This window comes from Cheilinus undulatus, linkage group 8 (assembly GCF_018320785.1).
Source record: "Cheilinus undulatus linkage group 8, ASM1832078v1, whole genome shotgun sequence".
Classification (NCBI taxonomy): Eukaryota; Metazoa; Chordata; class Actinopteri; order Labriformes; family Labridae; genus Cheilinus; species Cheilinus undulatus.
The window spans coordinates 8,613,394-8,637,602 of NC_054872.1; the positions used below are offsets into that span (position 1 = coordinate 8,613,394).

A 24,209-nucleotide genomic window follows, 5' to 3' on the forward strand; every position below is an offset into this window, starting at 1 on the left:
GGGGGAGGGGGGCATTAAAAAACCTCTCTGAGTCAACATCAATGCACTAATGCTAAAACTGAAAAAAACTCTTGTTAGATATGTGTGCAGAGTTTCTCACCTCCAACATGCTGGAGTCTCCAGAGATCAGCATACAGACCACCGGGATTTCTGTGCTGCCACTTCCTGTTTGGATTTAGCACCAGAAGAAGAGATCTACTAAAAATTCATGAAAAAAATGGGAAACTCTTCGCAGCAATGTCTAAAAACAATACATCTCCCAGTATTGAATGTTTCGGATCACTGTTTTTGTTGTCGTAGTATCAAACAGGTTCTAATGATGTTTGATTTTAAAGTTTAATGATCTAACATCTTCTTATCTTATGGTGAATTCAGTGACGCAGGAACATTTTATGGGTCCTTTCATTTAAAAAATCACCATTATCAAACCATCGCTGTATTTCCCTGCTCTGCAGAATGTCATTTATCTTCAGTTACTTTATGAAAGAACACATTACTCCCTGCTCCTCAGTCTCACCCTGAATGCTGGTACGCTTGAGGGAAATGTAGTGTTCCAGACTGGTCCTGAAGCTTCTCTCTCCTCCCCAACTGCCCTCAATCCCATCATCCGCCAGGAGGAAGGCCTGATGGTTGTTATCAAGGCAGAAAGAGTCCCTGGATGTTTTTGTGGTGAGATACCAAGCAGGATAGCTGCCCTGAGGACAGAAAACAGTCAGGTCATTTCCTCTGGAAATGTCTGATAATGTCTGCCCCCACCCCATGAATACAGCTCACTCTGAAAGCATTCTGCCCCCATTCACTGTTCCACCTGTGCTAAATTAACCTGATTGGACATGATTCTAAAGGCTCACACCTCTCTATAGAAGGCCTCCCAGATGACAACGCTCACCATGGAGGTCTGCTTGGCCTTCATGTCAGTGTTCATTTTGTCAACTAAAACTAAGACTAAAAATGTTCATCGACAGCCTTTTATTCCATGACTAAAACTAGACTCATTCAACCTTTTTCAGGACAGTCCTCTGTTGTCTCAGAACCAGAGTTTACCACTTCTGGAGGAGTCCGTGGCCTCCCACCTCTCTTCTTCATCCTGCAAGCCTCAGCTTCCCTCCATGGTTTGCCAGCTCACAGCCTCTCTGGCAGAGAAATCCTACAAAGCGGCAGGTCAGGTGGCTGCCATGACTAACAGCCTAGCCATCCTGCAAGCTTACCAGACTTACCTCCTGCGTGACCTGGAGGGTAAGGCCACGGCGGAGACCTATACGGAGCTCAGAAAGGCTACTGACTTCTCCCTGCGCATGATTTCATGTGCCGCTCAGGACGCTGGGAGAATTATGAGCTTCTTGGTGGTCACCCAGCGCCATTTGTGGCTAAATCTCATGCAGATGTCCAACTGGGAGAAAAGGAGGCTCCTGAATGCCCCTGTTTCCACTACAGGCTTATTTGGTCCTGCGATACAAGATATCGTACACAAATTTGAAAGACAACAAAAAGATTCGGTGGCTTTCAAATCTCTGATGCCTCACTGCTCCTGTGAGCCCTCATCAGCTGACCATGCATGTCCTGCCCAGCCCAGTCGGAGATATCGCTCGGGCCAGAGCTCTGCGAGCTCCTCCCGGTCCTAGGAAAGACCCCACCAGGCAGAGGTGAACCAGACTGCCCAGCGCTCCACAGAGCAGCTCCCATACCCTCTGTGCCAGCAGTAGCCAGCCAGGCAAGCAGAGCGAGAAAGCTGCGCAGGACCTAGTTACCATCTGTGGGGGAGAGGGGAAGATATATTGCCCTAGGCTGTTAGGTCACACAGTCCCACAGCAGCAAGGTGTATTAAAGTGAAAGTTAGCGCTGCAGTGTCCCTTGCCAGTGAAAACTGCTCAGCACACTCAGTCCATAAGCGTGCACCCTCACTTTTCCCCCATACACTCACTCCCCAAGCACCACTGTCCACTCAGCTCTACAAGAGTCATGGTTACAGAAAGCACTCAAATGAGCCTGAAGCCCAGTACAGGACCAGGACATTTACATACGTGTACAGAACAGAAACAAATGAGCCCGAAGCCCACCACAGGGCCAGGACATTAACACACATGTCAAGGAAAGTCAGGGCACAGTTATTTCCTGATCCAAAAGAAGGACGGATCGAGGCGCCCCATTTTAGATATGAGAAATCTGAACAAGTCACTAAGAAAGATGCCGTTCTGTATGTTGACGTAACGCCATCTATTCAAAGCAATCTGACAGTCGGACTGTTTCACATCTGTGGATCTGAAAGACGTGTTTTTTCATATCCCTGTGGTGGAAAGACACAGGAAATATCTGAGATTTGCCTTTCAAGGGAAAGCTTCTGAGTTTTGTGTTCTCCCTTTCAGCCTCTCTCTTAGCCCTCGGACATTCACCGTTTGCATGAATGCAGCGCTGGCGCCTCTGTGTGCAAAGGGAATAACAATTTATTGTTATCTCGACGACGCACTCATAGCGGCAGAGTCGAGAGGCATGGCCATTACACACACCAAAACGGAGTCAGATCACCTTCTAGAACTGGGTTTCTTAATAAATTTGATGAAAAGTTGCCTGTTACCCAAACAGGTTACAACCTTTTTAGGTCTGGACTTGAATTCCCGGTCAATGTGAGCGCGCCTGTCTCTGGACAGACAGCTGCGTATTCAAAGAACAGTGCAGACTCTGTGCCAGAGTCACACAGTCTCAGCGCGTCAGTGTATGGTGATGTTGGGACTGATGGCTGCAGCATCATCAGTTATTCCACTCGGTTTGCTGCACATGCGACCTCTTCAACGTTGGTTCATCAGTCCGCGCCAAATCCAGTGACAGACTGTCACTGCAAGCTAGTGATTACGCAGCAGTGTCGTCAAACACTGACAGCCTGGACCAGCCAGCGCTGGCTGACAGCCGGTGTCCGGATGGGACAGGTGTCTCTCAGGGTGGTCATAAAGACCGACGCATCCTTGTGGGGATGGGGCACGGTGTGCGACGGCTGCGCGGCAAATGGGCCGTGGGCAGTACAGGAAAAGCACCACATAAACGTACTAGAGTTGGAAGCAGTCTGCTGGGCTCTGGAATGCTTTATGTAAAAGATAGAGGGTCAACATGTGTTGATACCCTCAGACAACACTGCCACAGTATCGTATATAAACAGACAAGGGGGTGTCTGCAATCTCTCCAGTTCTTAACCAAGTGGCAACGCAGGTGCACTTTTGGGAGCAAAGATACTTACTGATCCTGGTCAGCAGCACACATACAAGGCCAGCTGAATTGGGGAGCAGACCTCCTATCGAGGGGCAGTCCTCACCCAGCAGAGTGGAGCCTGCACCCTCAAGTGGTGGAGGAGATTTGGACTCGGTTCGGCCGGACACGCGTCGATCTGTTCACATCGTAGCTTGCAACGCACTGCCCGCTGTGGTTCTCCGTTCACAACGATGACCCACCTTTAGGGCACAACGTATTGGCACACCCTTTGCCAAGAGAAAGGCTGTATGCCTTCCCCCCAATTCCACTTATCCAACAGGTTCTGGACAGATTGAGAGAAGCCAAGCTGCAGGTCATCTTGGTAACACTCCACTGGCCATCACAGACGTGGTTCGCCGACCTATGCACAATGGCACAGGGGACCCCGTGCGCACTCCCGGTGCGTGCAGATCTCCTATCCCAGGCAAGAGGAGATATTTTCCATCCCTTGCCACACAAGTGGAGGTTGGTGGCTTGGTTCCTGAATGGGAACGCCTGCTAGGTGAGGGTTTACCTTTAGCAGTGGTAGAGACGATACACAGTGCCAGGGCCCCATCTACCAGTTCTCTGTATGTGTATAGATGGCAAGCTTTTATGCGCTGGTGCACAGAACGTGATGAAGATACCATATACTGTGGTATAGGGATTATTCTGTGTTTCCTACAGGGGTTGCTAGAAAAAGGTTTCTCCCCTTCTTCCCTTAAAGTCTACTCAGCTGCAATTTCAGCCTGCTATGTAGATATAGAGGGAAAGTTTATGGGGTGCCACTCTTTGGCATCACAGTTTATGAAGGTTGCTCGTCGTCTGCCTGTTAGGCGTGTGTTTCCCAGATGGGATTTGGTTACAGTGCTGGAAGGGCTCTCTGTGCACCCGTTCAAACCCATTGAAATGGTTGATTTAAAATATCTATCCTTGAAGACGGCATTATTATTAAACCTGTCCATGGCAAAGAAAGTCAGTGACTTGACTGCATTATCGGTGCAGCCATCATGTCTGATTTCGTCAGCTGATAAGTGGCGTGTTACGCTGCTGCCTAACCCAGCTTATCAGCCAAAGCACTTTGAGGTTGGCTTTAAAGCTATGCTGGTGGGTCTGGGGCATTTTACCACCCTCCCTTTGCTTCAGCAGAAGAGGAGCACTTGCACAGGCTGTGTACGGTCCGTGTGCTCTTGGCATATTTGGAGAGGACGCGCCCGCTGTGCCTTTCTCACCAGCTGTTTGTGTGCTACGGGTCTCGGTCCCGAGGTAAGGCTCTATCCAATGTCCCGTCTGTCTCGATGGATAGTGGAGGGTGTAGAATTAGCCTATTCCTCTTTGGGGGAGGATCCCCCAGAGGATCTGAAGGCGCATTCCACGCAGGGTGTTTCTATTTCATGGGTGCTTTGACACAGTGTGTCTGTAGAAGACGTGTGTGTGGCTGCTTCATGGTCAACTTATATAGTCTGGATGTGTCAAACGCTCCATTTGCGCACATTGTATTGTCTGCTGCCAGACATTGAAACGTTTTGGCATTGGCAATTACTGGCATGGGCTATGCGCTTTTGTCACAGATAACATTGAGTTGCCATGGTTCCCATGTTGCCTTGACCACTGGTCAAGAGGGTTGCACATGACTGTGTCCTCTCATGGCCAGCAAGGATGGTGGTATATGTTGTAGCATGAGTAAGAACTCGAGTTCGAAATAAAGTAAAACATAAGGGTTGTGCTACAACCGAGGTTTTACGAGTGAAGAACGAGAGTTCTTACTATCCTGTGTGAGGACGTGGGCTGAAAAGCTGCTTCAAATTACGTTGGCAGGTGCAAGGGGCCCTTAATAGCCTTAGGGCGGGCCCAGGCACGTCATGGCATTGAGCCTATCACCTGCCATTCAGGTCAAGACATAACCTGGGCAGTGTTAAGGCTTTAAAAAAAAAATCATTCAGCAGCACTGCAGCTTAGTAGCATGAGTAAGAACTCTTGTTCTTCACTTGTAAAACCTGGGTTGAAGCACAACTCTTATGTTTCATGTCTCAGTGTTTCAGTTTATTAAGACAGTTTTAACATATACTGTATGTATGACTCACTGCATACAAATGTCAATAAATACTTGTACTTAAGTTACTTAAACTGCATCTTTCAAAAAATAATAAAATACCAAATGTCTTTAAGAGAATAAAGTGCTTGAGTAACTAATGCCACTATCACTAACTGTAAAAACTGTAAAAAAAACAAAATGAAATATATCTTTAGACATCTTTAAGAGAACAAACTAATGGAATCAATTATTAAGCCACTATCACAGGGTTCCCCAATTACTTTTTCCTGGGGACCATGTGCGTTAATATTTTTTCGTTTAGTTTTTTTTTGGTAAATCAGTTAACTTGAAAATTCATGGATAACAATAATAATTATATTTTAGCATTAAAAATATCATTTGGGTTCAAGAGCTTCTACATATTGGTGTATTGACCGTTGTAGAAACATAAAAAATGATTTTGGTAATTACCAATGCTGTTAATTTAGGGCAGCTGTGGCAAAAACCTTACTTTGGTTAGGGTTAGGGTGGTCTAATACATTTGTTTAGCACTGTGTATGTATATATTTATAGCTATATATGTGTTTGTGTGCTGGTTAAAAAGCTACTTTAGACAGAGGATTTACCTGTAAGTAATCTAAACAGGTCAGTCATAAAGACAGACAGACAGATAGATAGATAGATAGAGCTCCAGAAATACTATGGCCTAAAATACTTAAATTAAAACACAGTTAGTTAAAAATTAAAACACAGTAAGTTTAAAATAGCTGTATAAAAATATCTAATAAATACTATCATCTAAAAGAAACATGATAAAGTGCATTTCAGCTAAATATGATGGCCTTGTGGCAATTTTTTCACATTTTTAATGTTTGTGACCCACTGATGCTAAAATTTATAAGACTGGAATATTCATTATAAACATTCATTTATTCAGCATGACTGTTTTTGGCTTTAAAATGACAACCTAATGTCCCCCAGATTATTTCACCCAACATGAGATCAGTACACAGCATCCAGAGAGATAGTAGGATCCTGCAGAGATGTTTCCCTGACTGCTGTGCTATTATTGCTCAAAGAGCTATAAACCCTCACCTACTGAGTTAAAACTTGACTTCTAAGCACATGCCTGAGCTACAACAGTTGTTCTACCACATGTCCCTTCTCTCCGAATCCCCCTGACATCCCTGCGCGTGTCATGAAGTGGCGCATCTCCGTGCATAATTATGTCTTTTCATGCTGCATCAAGACCAAAAATGCCGATCTCTCATGTCATAGGACAGCCTGTGTCCAGGTTAAGATTAAATGTTTGGTTATAAAGAATTTGTTCTATCATTATGACAGCAATTTTTACCGTTTGATGAGACCTTGAGTCAAATACGCCACAGGAGTTCCGTATAAACATAAGTGATCAAGACCATTATTGCACTTTATGTTGATGCAAAATTACATTTTATTTAAGTAAATTTAGCTGATATTAGTTTGGCATTACACATTTTTATAGTTAGTGATTATATCAGGCTGGAGACTGAACTAAATCACTCCAAAAGCAAGATATATGTCTGTGTTTGTGGCTGACGGACTATTACGCAGGGAAAGTGTCTGCTGCTTTAATCCCCCACAAGAATAGATGTTTGGTTTTAAAAGGCAAAAACCTCTGACGTTCATTAAGACCTGAGATGCAGAAAATTTGTCAGAGGCACGGGCAGGGCTGGACTCTATGAGAGTCTGTGCAGCTGCGCACAGTGGTTCAATTCTTCATCTTAAAAAAAAAATCAAAATTAAACAAAATAATCCTTCTCCTTCCATCTTAAAAACCATGCAGTCTGTATCAGACTCTTTTTGGGCAGCATTTTTGCAGAGTTGAGGAGATGAAGCAGTCTGCTGTGCGTCTTTTTACGATGTTCCTCCCAACTTTAAAGAGGGTTCAATGTACCATATCCAACTCATTTATTGCATAGTATTACGACCTTTCCTTGCTATAATTGTGGAAAGATCACGATAAATGAGTAAAAATTTGTCTTTTAAACACCTAAGAGGCTTAATTTTGAAAACGAATATATTTTTAAAAATTTCTATCATTTTTCTCAAATGTCTCGGGGGCCAGATGACACCTGATGGAGGGCCGGAAGTGGCCCGCGGGCCACCATTTGGGAATGGCTGTACTATCACTTTTTTCTATTTTTTCATTCTTTTTGGATTATTAACAAAGTCCTGCAACTTTTTAAAGCTATTCCTTTTCAAGGAATTAAGTGTTCCAGGGGAGGCAGTGAAGGCTTTGGTTGGTGCAGCAGAGGCTGTGGGAGGACCAGCAGAGTCTGTGGGAGAACCAGCAGAGTCTCTGAGTGGTGCAGTAGAGGCTTTGGGTGGTGCAGCAGAGGCTTTGAGAAGTGCAGTAGAGGCTTTGGGTGGTGCAGCAGAGGCTTTGAGAAGTGCAGTAGAGGCTTTGGGTGGTGCAGTAGAGGCTTTGAGTGGTGCAGTAGAGGCTTTGGGTGGTGCAGCAGAGGTTTTGGGTGGTGCAGTAGAGGCTTTGAGTAGTGCAGTAGAGGCTTTGGGTGGTGCAGCAGAGGCTTTGGGTGGTGCAGCAGAGGCTGTGGGAAGACCAGCAGAGGCTTTGGGTGGTGCAATAGGGGCTTTGGGAAGACCAGCAGAGTTTTTGGCTTGTCCAGTGGAGGTAGTGGAGGCCCTGGGTTGTGTAGTCATATTCCTGGCCCTGTGCACTAGTTTGTTTGCTCTCACTAAAGTCAGAACCCCTTGCTGCATCTGCCAGCTTTCTCCTCTGTAGTGCCTCTTCCCTTTCTTTCTTCTTCTTCAGGTGCAGCTGATATTTTTGATGTGATGACTATCTTCTTTGTGCTCAGTCAGATGGCCACAGGCTTCATGAACTTTGCCAGCAGTTCTCTGAAAAGGGCCAGCATCTCCACACTGCAGCAAGCGCGCCATGGGTTTTACATGTTGAAGTTTTTTCAAAAATCCCTGAAAGGTTGGAAGGACACCTACAAACATGGTACAAAATTAGTAATACAATTAAATGACAGAACATTTACTGTACCTCTGAACATGTTGATCAGGGCTGTCAACCTATCAAACTCTGAGAACACAGACACACACAACTGAGGCTCTTATTTCATTGTTGATTACAAATTAAAACTCAACCTCTCAAATAAATTGTCAATGCCAGTGGCCTTGGATAGGCTATATTTCAAAACCTGGCAAATAGGGGAGCAGGTGGCCTAGTGGTCAAAGGCGCTCCCCATGTACGTGGGCGGCCTGGGTTCAAATCCAGCCTGAGGCCCTTTACCGCATGTATCTCCCCCACTCTTGACCCTGTTTCTGACTCTATCCACTGTCCTCCTCTATCTAATAAAGGCACAAAAATGCCCAAAAATAAATCTTAAAAACAAAAAAAAAAACCTGGCAAATAGGCCTAAACTGAAAGAATATTCTCCAGTAAAGAAAATGCAACTATTCTCATGTTCAGGGGCTTACATACTAAGTAAATGAATTCATGAATTTCATATTTAATTTTTAGCAAATATTATCTTCACCACTACAGGGCCTACAGTTTACAGGCCTAGAATCTACAGTCACCACAACATAAACTACAGATTAACACAAGCAACACATTAAAATCATTCATTCATTATAAAGATCATTATTTTTATTAATACATTTTTGTTGCTCACCCCTCAATGTACACACCTCCAGGATCTAAAGAGACCGGCTGCTGATGGGCCTTATCAAACTCTTGACTGGTAGATGAAGAAGAGACTGGAACTCTGCAAAGACTGCCTTCTGTTTTGGTGACTTTTCTATATCATAATAGATGTCACTGCAGAATCCTTCCAACTCTGAGGAAAACGGGCTCATCAGGGCCTTGGCTAACCTGACACGCCAGATGGATTTGCTTCACACATCCATCTGGAAAAGCTTCAATAGGAAACATTTGAGAAAAGGCAGAGGCTTTTAAAAAAAACTTCGGAGTGTGATTGGATGAATGTTCTGTCACATCTCTACGGGCCAATCAGAGCAACAAAACAGGTGACGTAGCCGCTATCAAGCTGCGTGTGCGCAGCCAGTGAGGCATAACGCGAAACACGACCACAGACATGTGAGTACTCTACTTTTGTCGTTTTTGAAAAGAAATCTCACTGCTGTTCTTTGTTCTTATTTTAATAAAGAAATGTCATCAAGTTCTCATAAAACTGGCGCTTTAACAGCATCCACGCTAAGCTCTTCCTCCATAACTGCACCGGTCTCTTGCTGCTGCTTGTTTACGTCACGGCTCTGCTGCACCTGAAAGTACTGCCCCTCGTCGCTGATTGGTCCTGTCACTTTCTAACCAGGTCCAAACGGTTCAGATGGGAACTTTGCAAGATGGATTCACCAGTGAGAAACAAGAAACGGGCATATCCATCTGCTTTGCAAGGTTAGGCCTTGGCGGCATTGTTCACCATGTGAACAGTATCTCCACATATGTCGAGCAGGTTAGGGTTCTCTTTCCTTGCTTGTGTCTCCAGTCCAGTCTTCTTTCCTCTCATCACTGCACAGTTGATAAGTAGAATACTGATGACTAGTGACCAGTCAAGATCATTAGACTCCAGGATATCTTTGAGCTCCTGCATTAAGGCTGATGAGTTGGCGATGTTTACTTTCCTGCTGGCTAGGTGTTGTGTAGTGACAGCTGTGCTGCTTTTTGAAGCTTTTCAGATAGCCATTTCTTAAATTCTGGTGCAAGGCCATGTGTGTTTAAATAGCTGGCGTGCTGGTTGGAAAAGCACAGCTTTGTCAGAGCATTTTTGCCTTCAGATAGCTTCTTGCACAGATCGACGAGTGGCTTAGCCATTGTAAAAGACAGGTCATGTTCAGCTATGAACGCGCACCTGCAGATTTTCAGCTCACAAACACAGTTGGTCATTGAGGATACAGTGGTACCCGTGGTAGCTGTCGCTCCCGGCAAGGTAGTTGTATGAGAAAGCGCTTGAACCAAAACTTGGTGAGAGGAATCTGAAGCATGCTGTACAATAACTCTCTTCCCACTACTGCCGTAGAGTAGCTTCTTGAACATACTGAAACAAGCACCAGCTCCCTCAGCTCGTGGCACCACATCCCAAAAGGCTTCCCGTCCGCACCACTTTCCTCTATCCATGCCCAGCGCCATTTATTCTTTACCTCTCGCTCAATAATGGCCGGCAGGTTTAAGAAGCCTGGCAAACATAGTAAACTTCTTTCCAGCTAGCGGGCTAGCAGGCTGCTCAATACTAACGTATCGTGGACTGCCCTCTAACTACACTTGATCAAAATTCTTAAGGCCAGCCCTACAGCCCTGCCTCTGATTGACTAGAACTCGTTGGTTGGCTTGAGCAATGTGATATACCATTGGTAGGTGGAACTATCCCTTTGCTAATGATGACTGGTTAAATTCATATGTTAAATTACAATGTAAATAAAGACCATGCAGGCTTTTTGTCTCCTAATTTATTCATGAGAAAAAATTCCCTCGAGCCGGAAATCTGGCACCATGCCAGAGAACTTTAAGCCCTGCTAAAAGTTAGAAATGACTAAAATGTGACTAAAACTTCAAATGATATGCATTTCATTTAAAAACTAAAACTAATACTAAGATTATAAATAGTTGCCAAAATGAAAACTGCTTCATGTGCAATTTTTTCATGTGTATTGCACTGAGGAAAAGTCCCCGACTAGCCGCTCTACCAGAAAGCACAGATCAGTGTTGGGCAGCAATGATGGTCTAACTAAGGTCCATCTCCCTTGATGGCAGCTCTAGAAGAGTCCCGGTTGGTCCAAACTTCTTCATGTGAGAATTCTGGAGGCCACTGATCTCTTGGGAGCCATCAGAGCAGCAAAATGTTTCCATAGCCGTCCCCAGATCTGTGCCTGTCAGCAATCCTGTCTCTGAGCTCTGCAGCAGAGCCCTGCTTGGACTTCTCTTCTTAATCCCACTCCCGCTGGATTTATGACCATTACTGCCCACTCCCACTGGATTTATGACCATGACCACCCACACCCACTGGTTTTATGACCATTACCGCCCACTCCCGCTGGATTTATGACCATTACCACCCACTCCTGCTGGATTTATGACCATTACCGCCCACTCCTGCTGGATTTATGACCATTGCCGCCTACTCCCACTGGATATATGACCATTACCGCCCACTCCAGCAGGGTGTGCCTTCTGCTCCCCCCTGCACCCACAGGTCTGTCCAATCCTACCTACATCAGGAACAGATTCTGACAGTCCATGTTAAATATTCAGAATGACTGACAGTGTGTTTATTATGAAGGCATATATCAATTTGTTCACTGAAGCAGCACCTTTACAAAGATTTCTCACCAAACGAAGGTGGAAACAACACTCATACCTTGATCATTTATAACAGATCCACACATGGATAAAAGAGCTGAGAGTCCCAGCTGATTTAACTCCTGGTTGTGGATTAGTAATAGCAATATCTAAGTCACATTTACCAACCTTATTTACATGTCATTTTAAAGTCATACAGAGCTGGAATTGTTTCCTCTCACAGACAGTAGACTAATCTTCACTCTGTTAATGCTGTGCTGTTACTGTCCTCATCATTAGGGCTGTTTTTCTCCAGGTAACTGTGTAATGGCTCAGGGTCTCTGCACGCCATGGCTCCCACTATTGTGAGGGTTTTTTTATTTACAGAGTTTTAGTGTGTGCACTTTGTTGTGGACAAAGTGTGCATTCTTTGTCTTTGGTCTGTGCATCTGTCAATGACCGCAGCTGCAAGTAAATTCTGAGAGATCCCCAGCCTTTCTGTGTCTGTGAAGTTTCTGAATCTTCCTCTTGTGCCAATACATTTATTTCCACATAACAATGTCCCCTTTAACACACCTGTCTCTCCACGCTGCACTCAGGATTATCTAAACCTGATTAAGATCTGGATCCTCGCTCGTTTCACTAACTTTTAATCAACAGGATGTAAAATAAGGTTACAGAGAAATAAACCAAACATGTCCTTTAACAGGAAATATTTGCCGCCAATGACTCAAAGAAGAACTGCTTAAAGCAATACAATGTTTCACCTCCTGACATGCTTTGGCTCATTCTTATTAGAATAAATTTGATCAAATTAGTTTGGTGGGATTCCAAAGACTTTGATGTCTGTATTTCTAAGTGTACTTATGTGTTTCTGTTTTGAGATAAATTAAGACACAAACCGCACATCCTGCTTACCTGAGGGTTAACGAGCTGCTCTCTGTTATGAACCATTCCCCACGGAGCCACACCCACCAACATCACCTTCTGAGACAGAGCTGGGGCCAACGTCCTGTAGTCCCTCACAGCCTCTCCCACACAGCGGGCCACGCCCCTCCTCAGTCCATCTGTCAGTATCCATGCACCTGGGAACAGAAGAACCAATCATTAACTTAGTTAATGATCACATGACCAACGTACGGGAAGTGTGTTGTGTTGTGTACCTGTGCTCTGAGTGGCTCTGACCAGACCGTTCCTCAGGAAGTCCCTCACCCACGGTTTGATCTCCTCCCTCCCCTCTCCCTCGACCACAGACACTACCAGGTTAGGGGAGGGGAGCTTCCAATGATCTGTGATCAGTTTGTAGGCTTCTTTAGGGTCCATGTCACATGACAGAAGCAGAAACTACAGAGGAGAGAGACAGAGAGCCTGTTAACGTTTGGCATTAATGTGCAAATTTAGATACCGAGCGTCTGTCCTTTAATACGTGCGTCTATACACTACACTAACAGTATGGGCTCAGTGCTGCTTCCTCAGCACTAAGAGCTGCTAGTAAAGAAATTTGAACATTTTCTCAGAATCAAGACATTTTCTAAAAAATCCCCCAAAGATTAAACTACATCCTTGTTAAGATAAAAACATATTCATAAAGCATCTGAGCCCCTAAGAGAGCTTTACATATTGGGTCAATGATGTGACGCTCACTTTTTCTGTCCCACTGAATTTTTTCCATTAAAAAGAAACTTAAAATACATAAAAGATAACATGTATGTCTTGGACCTTCCCGATATGGGGACCCACTCTAACTTCTCCAAAAATTTTAGTTATTGGTCATTTTTCCGCTATCTGAAGTGTCAAAACATCATGTGGGCCGACCGTCCCCCCTAGACTTCTATTTGGACAACTGGTTTAAAACCACTTTAAATCAATTTAAATATATCCCTTGCTCTATTTGGCATAATTTCTAACATGTTTTGCATTCACTGACAAAATTATGGAGCATTTGCACATATATTTCCATCATAATATAAAAACGAATGTTGTCCCCAGATGTTCATTTTATGAAATATCATGTGGGGCGACCATCAAGAAAACACAATTTTTGGACTTTTATTTTGAAACCACCTCAAGGACAGGATATTGCATCATTCAGACACATCTGAGGGACCCAGAAAAACATCTGGGAGGTTAGTAAGTCTCTCTCATATTTGCAAATAAATCTATTTTTTAACTGCGGTAATGTAGTAGCCACTTTTGGACATCATGTGGGGGGACCACCCCAAAACTGTGAATAATAAGTTTTATCTGCAAATCTATATTTTGATGATAAATTTGATTGTGACATGTCATAAGAAGTAGCTTGCTTGGTTTCTGTAGCTAACCGTTAGCCTGTAATATTTGAGTGAACTTGAAAACATCATGTGGGGTGACCGAGTATCATGTGGGGTGACCACTGCTGGGTGTTTTTAATGATAAATATAGGTCTGTATATTTATATTTTATACACGGTTTATATACATAAAGTTCATTGTTTAAGCATAACTCTTTGTGTACTTTAACCTATATTTTTCTAAATTCAGTCATTTTCCATTCCTATTTAGAAATACACATTTATTTCTGATTACTGTACAATCCTGAGAGAAATTTTAAAAGATTTATAGCACTACATTCCATTTAGGTAATTGTACATGTATTAGTCATATTTAACTAGTTTAACCTATTTTCTAGATTGCATCATTAACAAGCAAAGATAAGACGGCTCACTATAGGGAGCAGGTCAACTCAGGCCCCATCCATACGAAGACAAATTCAGGAGTATAAAGCAAAGTTTTTGTCATATCGGCGTTTCATCCATGCGGGAACAGTGTTTTGGGTGACTGTAAACGCTACTTTTAGAAACCAGGTCTCAGAGGGCAGAATTCAAAAACGATGACTGTTTCATCTCCGTGTGGACAGCCAACTGCATCTTTCTTGAAACGATTACGTTACACATAACGAAGCTCTCTTAAGACACAGGTCCGACCAAAACAACAATGGCTGATCGCAGGGTTGTGTTTGTGCTGCAGAAGCTACTGAGCTTGTTATGGCTTTTACACAGGTGTTTCTGCAGAAATCAGCCAGTCAAATTTAATGCTTTTCAATGCCATTTTGATGCTATACTGTAAAATTTTTAATGCCATGACCGTGAACTAAAGAAAAATTACACAGGTATATAAAAATTGTCACGACAAATATCTAATCTTAAACATTTTAGAACTTACGGAGCTGAGAGAGAACTTACATTGCACTGGAGGATGACCACTAGTTCCCCTTTAAGGCATGTGCCTTAGTTTGTTAGTTTTTGCGTCCATCTCTGACTCAGTGTTTTTCAGTTCATTGCAGGGCTATATGTTCGCTTTTTTTTGCCCGTAGCGCTGGTGTTACAGAGGTTGACAATCTTGTAGCACAGCACACAAAACCCTTGGCACATTATATAAAATGTTTGTCACATCTCTAAAACCAACATGTAACCAAAATATATGCTTAGTAAATGAATGTACTTCAAAAACAAAAACAAAACGGCCAATATTACAGCTCTCATTAATGTCTACCAAAGCAAAAAGCCAATCATACATGTACTGTATTCATCTTTTTTTTAATTTTTGACAGGACTGAAAGACAGCAGAAGTCTTTCTCTGTGTTCATCCTTATTACTTAAACTTCAGTGTGTTCTAGAGACTGAAGTATGTTTCTTTGTTCATCCTCAAAATGTGTTTCAAGGACAGAAGTGCTAGGTCTAAACTACATATATATATTGGTATTGATATCAGCTAAATTTAATTTGTAAATATCCCCATATTGTATAAAACCCAATATTGTTCATTCCTAGTCAAACTAATAAATATAGTTAAGTTTTATGTTATTTGGTGTGCCTTTTTAATGGATTTCTTGCAGGCCAATTCAAAAGGACCAAGGGCCACAGTTGGCCCACAGCCCATAATTTGGACACCCCTTATATATTTACTGACACTCAGAGTAATAGGAAAATATTCCAAACATTATTCAACACTCATTAAGCACTGTTAGAGTTTAGTCCATATTGTAGTATCACACTGGGGTCTGATGTTTATAGAACTAACATAAATGAAGAGACGCTCTTTTCTCTCTAACAGTGTAATCAGAATATCAATGCTATTGGAGTTCAAAGGTAATTAAAAAAAACAATCTCTAAATCGCATCTTTACCCAAACAATACACACAAAGTAAATGCAGTGTGCTCCTGTCTCTCTCTCTCATCTCTCCCTCGTACACTGTTGTCTGTCTATCCGTGTCATATTGGACCTGTATGCTAAATTCAGACGAATATTGTCTTGTTAACCTAACAGCAGCAGCTACGATATTAGTGGAGGAAAACTGCATCGTTTTATACATTAATCTTTAATCAGAAGTTAGCGCAGACAGAGAGCTCTGTCCTCTCACTGACAGCCAACACTGTGACCGTCAGTGCATAATTGGAAAGGATGAGGCTAACGGAGAAGTAAGCTAGTAGATACACGTTTTTAACATCATCTAGCCTACGTGCCTTAAAATAAAACTTGGGATTATAGCAGTGCTCCTCTTCAACATAATGACACCTGTACTGCGTCTGCCCTGAGCCTGCCCCGTCTGTAAGCGCTGCAGCAGCTCCCTCTCTCACCATGGCGGTGCGTAGCCGCTCGTGCTCCAGACGTACAGAATGGTGCATGACGAGAGAAAAAAACATTCCACTTGAGTCTAAAATGTACAGGAAATAAGAAATAAATGAACTGGGCTTTCTGGGAAAACTACAGAAAGAATTTTTAATGCCACCGAGAATCAAATTTAATGATTTTTAATGCCATTTAAGGCCTTACTTTTCACAAAATCGATTTAATGACTCTTAATACTTTTTAATGCCCCGCGGAAACCCTGTTACAGCAAAATCTGATGCTCCGTTACCACCACCACAAAACACACACACACCAGATGTTCTTCAATCCAACATGGAGACAAACCAGAAAGGCAACTAGAAGAAAGTTTGTGTCAGTTTTCTGTGATCTTCTTCTCTCTTTTGGTGCATTTCCATGCATTTCCAGTTCAATCAGAACTTGATGACATGTCTTCATGAAAAAAAGAACAAAGAACAGCAGTGAGTTGTTTTCTTTTCAAAAACAACAAAAGTCGAGTACTTACATGTCTATAGTCGCCATGTTTCGTGTTAATCCTCGGTAGCAATGCACGCGTCGCTCGATAGTGGCTACATCACGTGTTTTGTTGCTCTGTTTGACCCGTGGAGATGTGACAGACAGAACGTTCATCCAATCATGCTCCGAGTTTTTTTCAAATCCTCTGCCTTTCCGAAACGTTTCCTATTGAAGCTTTCACAGATGGATGTGTGAAACAAATCTATCTGGCGTGCCAGGTTAAGTGCGATAAACTTACCAGTAAACCTAACTAGTAGAAAGAGGAACGCAATCTGGAGGCTAAATGTCAGCATACTGAATTACGGAAAAGTAGTGGAAGAAATAAAGAGAGATATAACCAGATAAAGGAAAGAAAATGATAATGGAGAAGTGGACCCAACCATTCTTTGGGATGCACTGAAGGAAGTGATTAGACGGAAATTAATAGTACAAAGAAAAGTGAACTTGAAGTATACCACTAATGAAATGGACAATTAAAGGAGTTAGAAAGACAACATCAAAATATGAATGACCCAGAGACACTTAAAAAGATTAAGGAAATTAGAGGAAAGATTGATAAGATATTATTAACAGAGGTGGAAAAGAAAGCTAGGTTTGTGAAGCAGGCATACTACGAAGGGGGACTCAAAGCAAGTAGACTATTGGCCAGAAGGATTAGGACACAACAAGCATTGAACACCATTCATAAAATTAGAAACCCCAAAACCAACGAATTATTAAGAGAGCCAGACGAGATAGAGAGGGCATTTTAGGAGTACTATAAGGCACTATACACACAGCCAGAAGCAGTGATGAAGAGAATATAAAAACATTTCTAGAGGAGCTGGATCTGCCATCAATAGGAGAAGACCAGAACAGAGTGTTAAACTCTGTCATTACGGAGGAAGATATGGGGGACGTAATTAGCAGAGCAAAAAACAATAAATCTTCCGGCAGCAATGGGTTCCCATCTGAATTCTATAAGATATTTAAAGAGGAACTAAGCCCAGTTATGTTGGCATCATTTAAATACACCATGGAGGAGGGGAAAATTTCCCCATCCTGGAAAGAAACTATTATCTCCATAATACCCAAAGAAAGCAAGGATAGGGAACTGTGTAGCAGTTATCATCCGATATCAATACTCAATGTCGATTATAAATTGTACACCTCCATAATCTCTAAACGATATGAAACATTCATACCTGAAATTATAGAAGAGGACCAGACCGGTTTTATAAGAGGAAGGCAGGCACAGGATAACATAAGGAAAACAGTACATACAGTGGAAGAGGCTAAAAAGAGGGGAGAAAGTGTTATTAGTGAGTATGGATGCTGAAAAGGCATTTGACAGCATGAGGTGGACATATCTGTATAATGTCTTTAAAAAGTTTGGTTTTAATGAGGATTCTGTCAAATGTATTCAGTCATTGTATCAGGAGCCAACAGCAAGAGTGAAGGTGAATGGGAATCTGACCAGTAGGATTAAGTTAGAGAGGTCAACGAGACACGGCTGTTGTTTATCCCCAACACTTTTTGACATCTTTATTGAACCACTGGCCCAAGCAATTAGGCAGAACCAGAATATTAAGGGGATGGAGGTAGGTGGTTCAGAACACAAACTGGGTCTATTTGCGAATAACGTAATAGCATACATGGGACAGCCAGACGTGAGTTTTCCTAAACTAATGGATTTACTGGAGGAATACGGACAATACTCAGGGTACAAAATCAACGTGACAAAGACACAGCTATTAGCTTTAAACTACACACCAACAATAGGGATCAAAGACAAATGCAAACTTAAATGGGACGTGGAAAAAATTAAATACCTAGGGGTGAATATTACAAAAGGTGTAGACAAATTATACAATGCAAATTACAAACAGATCAACACAAACATCAAGAGGGATTTAGGAAGGCAGGCAACACAGACTCTCGACTTCAGTTCAAGAATTGAAATAGTCAAAATGAACATATTGCTGAGGCAATTGTATCTCTATCAGTCCTTACCCATACCTGTACCACAAAGTCAATTTATAGAATGGGATAAAGAGGTATCAAGGTTTATTTGGTGAGGGAAGCGGCCCAGGATTAGACCTGCAACATTGCAACTACCGAACGAGAAGGGTGGAATGGCGGTACCAAATTTCAAGGACTATTATTATGCAGCTCAGATCATGGCTGTAGTGTGCTGGTGTAATGAGAATTATGAAGCCAAATGGAAAGGTATTGAAACTAAGGCTGGGGATTTTCAGATCCAAAAACTATTACGGGATAGATAAAGATAGATGAAAACCAATTAGACCTAATTACTAAGTTTACCTTAAATATGTGGAACACAATAATAAAGAGATACAAATTAGAAAAGAGACAAAGATTCTGAGATGGTTAACATATGATACTAAATTCCAGCCAGGAAGGGAAGATCTTGGTTTTAAGGGATGGGCCAGAAAAGGCATCACAGCAATATGTACAAAGATAGAAAAAGGGGAAATGCAGAGCTTTCAAAATTTAAAAGACAAATTTGATTTGGAAAGAATGGATTATTTCAGATAGCTACAGGCTAGGAATTATTATATAAGGGAAATAAAAATAGATAAGACCACGGAGCAGAATGCAAAAGCACTTGACCACTGGGTGAAGAGTGTGGCGGGAGTTCAATTGGAACAATATCATTCGATTCTTTATAACCCCAAAGACAAAAGGGTGGTATGTACCAGAACAGAAGATGTGCTGGAGGTTATGTGATACAGGAGGGGGCGGACCATAAGCACATATTCTTGAAGTGCCAAAAGCTGAAGGAATATTGGGAAGGAGTGTGGGGAGTATTAAAGGAGGTATTGGGTTATAAGGTACCTAAGACAGGCTTGGTATTATATCTGTGGAATCTGACAGAGGAAAACACTCAGGGTCGGGATAGATACCTAAATAAAGGCGATGCTAGCAGCCAGCAGGAAAACTATAACAAGGAAGTGGTACGTAGCTGACCCACCTACAAAGGAGCAATGGCTGAGAGCAGTGGAGGAAATATTTGACATGGAAAGACTCACACACTTATTGAGGGAAAATTCCAATCAAATGGGAAAAATGGATAGAATACAAAAGAAAAGTAGACGACACCACAGATTAGGAGATTTAATTAGAACTCAGGGTGATGCTGTACACATTTGTAATAGAGGGCATTCCCATGTCAACATGTAGATTTATTTTGTACTTTTTGTTGATATTAAATATTTTATTTATTTATTTATATATTTTATTATCATTGTGATCAAGATGATGTGAGAATGTATACACTCTCTTGTAAACACCTTCTCAATGAAAATTTAAGGGTCAAAAAAAAAAAAAGGCAAACTGGTACCAAATGAAGAGCTGTGTGGGAGCTGAAAGACTGTCTCTTGATACTGAGTGGAGACAAAATCTAGATCTCTAACACGAGCCATAGTTCCTATTACTCTAAGTGAGGTTGGACAGACATAATAAAGCCACACTTTCAGTTTAATAGCAGAATACAGCTGATCAGGTCAGCTAGAAGGGTGGTCTTTAATGTGTGCCAGTACATGTCATTTCTACACAGCTAGTCCAGTCCTGATGAAGACCTCCCAGACCACCTCAGTATCAGTCTGAACTCTCAGACTGTTCCCTCTGAGGTGGATCCACACAGATCATTAAAGATTAACAGTTAGTATCTGAAAAAAATCTCTGATAATGCATGGTCTAAACGGGGTGGTGGGCTGCATACAGAGGTGGTCTGGGATGCCCACTTTGGTTATCAGTTTAGTAAAGTGACTGTTTCATTGATGGTCTCAACATTCATTTAAGCTACACCAGGAGCTAGAATCATTAACAGATCTTAACCAGAGGGATTGGGAGGGTCTGAAGTGTGTGTCCCTTACATTACTGCGTCTGCCTCTGGAGCCGACGAACTCGATCTCTCCGAAGGCGTCTGTTGGTTGCTCAGAGATGTGATCCTGTGTATCAATGGAATCATAACTGATTAGATGGAAAGCGGCACATCTTGATTGCACTGGAGGCGGATTCACCAGGGTAGGCACAGTTATAGATTCTGGCTCTGTATAAAAAGTCCCCAGCCCAGGTGACTCTGGACCCGGTGACTCTGGACATGGTGATTCCTGACATTGCACCTCTGGATACTGAAATGGCGCCTCGTTACTGCACAACACACACAAAAACACACAGAAGAAAGAGCTGATTAGCCATACCTGGGCTCACAGCTGTCAGAGATATTTACTGTCTTTAATGGACAGCAGCAGACTCAGAGTCAGTAAATCTCTCTACAAACATCAAGACTGTTGTGGAAAACTGATTCACAACATCCTCAGCTGCACATATAGATCCAGAGACTTCAGGATTAATTTGTGCAGGATTTCAGGTTGAGTGCATGCATGAAGGCATGAAGCCCCAAGAGTTGTAATAAGAATGCTTTAAAAATAATAGACAGACAGAAATCCTCAATCCAAAAGTTCATGCGTAGTGGGGACCTACGAGCATCTTGGAGAGGAATTAAGTCCATGTCCTCTCTGAATCAGGAGGTCAGAGTCAGCAATAAGAGCCCTTCTAAAACTGAAGGAATTATTGATGCAGACCTTCTTAACGGTGCATTAACATGATTTTTCTGAAGAACTCTCTCCTCTGAAGGTCAGACAGTGTGAGAGATCATCTGAAACACAGGAAAATGAGGAAGGCCCCTGGTCCTTGACCAGATGTGTGGTTTCACACTCAGGCCAGCATAGCAGTGTCCTCCACCTTCTCTTCCAGTTATCCATGGACCCTAATGTTGTAGCCTTATGCTCCTCTCCTGTTTGCTGATTATTCATCAGCTTTGACAGCATGCAGCCTCCCTTTAAACAGAGTGAATGATCCATGATTCTACCCTGCCCCATCAGTTAGTCCTGTGAACAATCAGTTTTCTGACCAACAGAACTGTGTGACGTATGACGGGGGATGTCTGCTAGCAAACCCAACAAAAGCGAAGTGAAAAGAGCAAAATTGTAAACAAAAAACTCGGTGCAAAAAGGGTGGACGCTGCAAAAAAAAAAAAAAAAGTATTTTCCTGTAAATACATATAAAACAGTCTTTAAAACAGGTCTGTAGGTGAGGCACGCTTGTTTTTATATTTGTTTTGTAGCTCTGCATGCCGACTGTCAACAAAAAAACAGAGGGCTGTCCCATCTCTGAGGCTACTGTCAGGAGGGGGCAACAGAGAGCTAATCTCTGAACTGTCTCTCAGTCCTGTCATCCTCTGTGGTTTCTATCAGTCTTTTATTCAGAGTCTTCTTGTTTTGCTGCTGCTTTCACAGCCTGTCAGTGAAGCACAGAATCCATTCTAAGATTTTTGCTGTGAAACAGAGAGATCTGGATCCTTGTAGCAGATCTTTCATACGGCTGAGAGTATTCTGGCTTCTTCCTTTAGACTGAATGTTCTCTCCGTCCATCAGGACAGCGCTGTGATTTGACCTCTCTGTAAAAGCCTCATCTAAAATCCTTCATTCCCTCTGCAGTCAGAGATATAAAACAGAAACCTGAGGAGCTTCTAGTAACCTAACACCCTCACAGATTATTTTCTTTGTCTTTAGTAGAGAAATCACGACTGTTTTAGTCTGTCTAATTCATACCAGCATTGGTTCTTAGGTCTTGTTTGTATTTTTTTTGTCAAAGCTGCTCTGAACCCATCGGCCTGTGGGATAAAAAATTAGCTGCATCTTTATCGCTCTTGTTTGTTGGAGCTTAACATCTGACTACTGGGTCTGAACAATGGCGTAGAAGAGAGAAGGGTCCAGGAAGCATGGCAAATATTTCAGCATTCAGTTTATTCTAAACTTATCTAAAATATTTAGAGAAAGACATCAGCCTCCATATCAATGAAGCCAACATTGAATTAAAATAGTGTGGTACTGTTTTTTTCTTTGACTTCCTGCGGTCATCCATGAGTGTAATTCTGAATCATATCTTTTGAGAAAAAAGGGCCTAAAGCTTATTAAAGTGTTGATAACAGCAAGAATTGGGGCTGGGCAATTCATACAAAAATCATATTTGATCATTTTAAGGTAACGATATATCTGGCATTTATATATAACAGTTATCACAATTCAACTAGAAACACTGACAGAGAAGTTTTGTTCCATATTACCCAGTCTGAGGTTATTATTATTCAACTAAAGAAGGGCAGATTTATCTAAAAAGGAGCATTTATAATTCAAGATATATCTACATTCCTTTGGGCTGAAATATTAAATATAAATACCTCATCATTTAAAACTGTTTACTTTCACTTTTCATCATAAATACATATTTCTGCACTACAAAGAAGCAGAGATTACCTTGGAAGATGCTCACTGGGGCAACGTTGCTTCTTCCTGAAGGTTGTTGGGATCCAGATCTGTGAGGAGGAAAGAGACAAAGAGGAGCAAATAAGACACCTCAGTGATGGATACATGCAGCAGGTTTATCAGGGAAAAGAAGCCAAGAGGAAATAGTTTCAACATCTATGCTTGATTTTATTGTGACTCTCTCTGAGGATTAATAATCCCAGTAGTGAACCATGGCTCTGACACATAAAAACCTGCAGCAGCATGATAAAGAAGTCTGCTCAGTGGCCTCAGAGATTAAACCCCCCACTTCTAATGATCATCTATTAAGAATACACCCAGAACTGAGAGCACAGGTATGATCACACTACCTCTCACCTGGGGAGTCACAGAGTAAAACAGTAAATGTGTATGAAAAACTTACTAACAACACCATAGAATGTGAGAAAGAAACTTCTAGAAGCTGCACATCAAAACCTGAAACTGTCTGTTCCTGACCACTGCAAAAAGCTAAAAAAAGAAAAAAAAAAAAAAGAAAAAAAAAAATCATGACATGGACGGGGAAACGCCAAGGTCAGAGAGGTCAGAGGGTAAAAAGTACCACTGATGGATCAGGGAGACCATTGAGATGTAGAAACATGTGGAAACCAGCTGACAGGACTGTGAACCAGGAGGACAGGCAAGGTTTGGGCAGGTGTGAGCTGAGGTGACTGTGGCATCGTAGCATCTGCAGGGCTCTGGTTCTTGGCCCTACCAGGTAAGCTGTAGCTGCTGACAGGAGATCATCTTCAGTGAAGAATAAACTCATCCAACATCTTCCTTTGCTTTCTCTGACACTCTGAGCTGTTCTGTAGAGGCATCTGACAAACATCGTTAATGTTTGGATCATTTAAAATGCTTAATGTCATGACCAAGACTCGTCCTTGAGTCACACACAGACCTGAGAAAGGTCAGAGATCACACAGACAGATGTCGAGAGGAGGAGAGGCTGTACTGAGAGCTGAGGAGCGTGTGTGATAGAAGTAAAGGTCAGCAGGTAAAGTTGTTTGTGATAAGATCCCCAATAAGTCAGAATGCTGTTATATGTGTGTGTAATGCTCTAACAGTAATCTGATTATGAACAAGCTAATGAGCACATACAGTTCCAAGAGAAAGTATGTGAACCCTTTGGGATTTCTTGGATTTCTGCATAAATTGGT

At 42.2% G+C, this 24,209-nt stretch overlaps 1 protein-coding gene across 1 annotated transcript in view; it reads right to left on the minus strand.

The window, feature by feature from the left end:
- Nucleotides 1-23,881, minus strand: part of LOC121513481 (transient receptor potential cation channel subfamily M member 4-like) — a 75,315-nt gene extending 51,434 nt beyond the window's left edge. The window contains exons 1-7 of the mRNA XM_041793268.1: nucleotides 23,612-23,881; nucleotides 23,023-23,081; nucleotides 20,578-20,854; nucleotides 12,722-12,902; nucleotides 12,477-12,643; nucleotides 518-695; nucleotides 101-165 (exon numbers count right to left, since the gene is read on the minus strand). Coding sequence (XP_041649202.1) covers nucleotides 101-165; nucleotides 518-695; nucleotides 12,477-12,643; nucleotides 12,722-12,902; nucleotides 20,578-20,854; nucleotides 23,023-23,081; nucleotides 23,612-23,881 — 1,197 coding nt within the window. The remainder of the gene's footprint in view (nucleotides 1-100; nucleotides 166-517; nucleotides 696-12,476; nucleotides 12,644-12,721; nucleotides 12,903-20,577; nucleotides 20,855-23,022; nucleotides 23,082-23,611) is intronic.
- Between the last annotated feature and the right edge of the window lie 328 nt (nucleotides 23,882-24,209).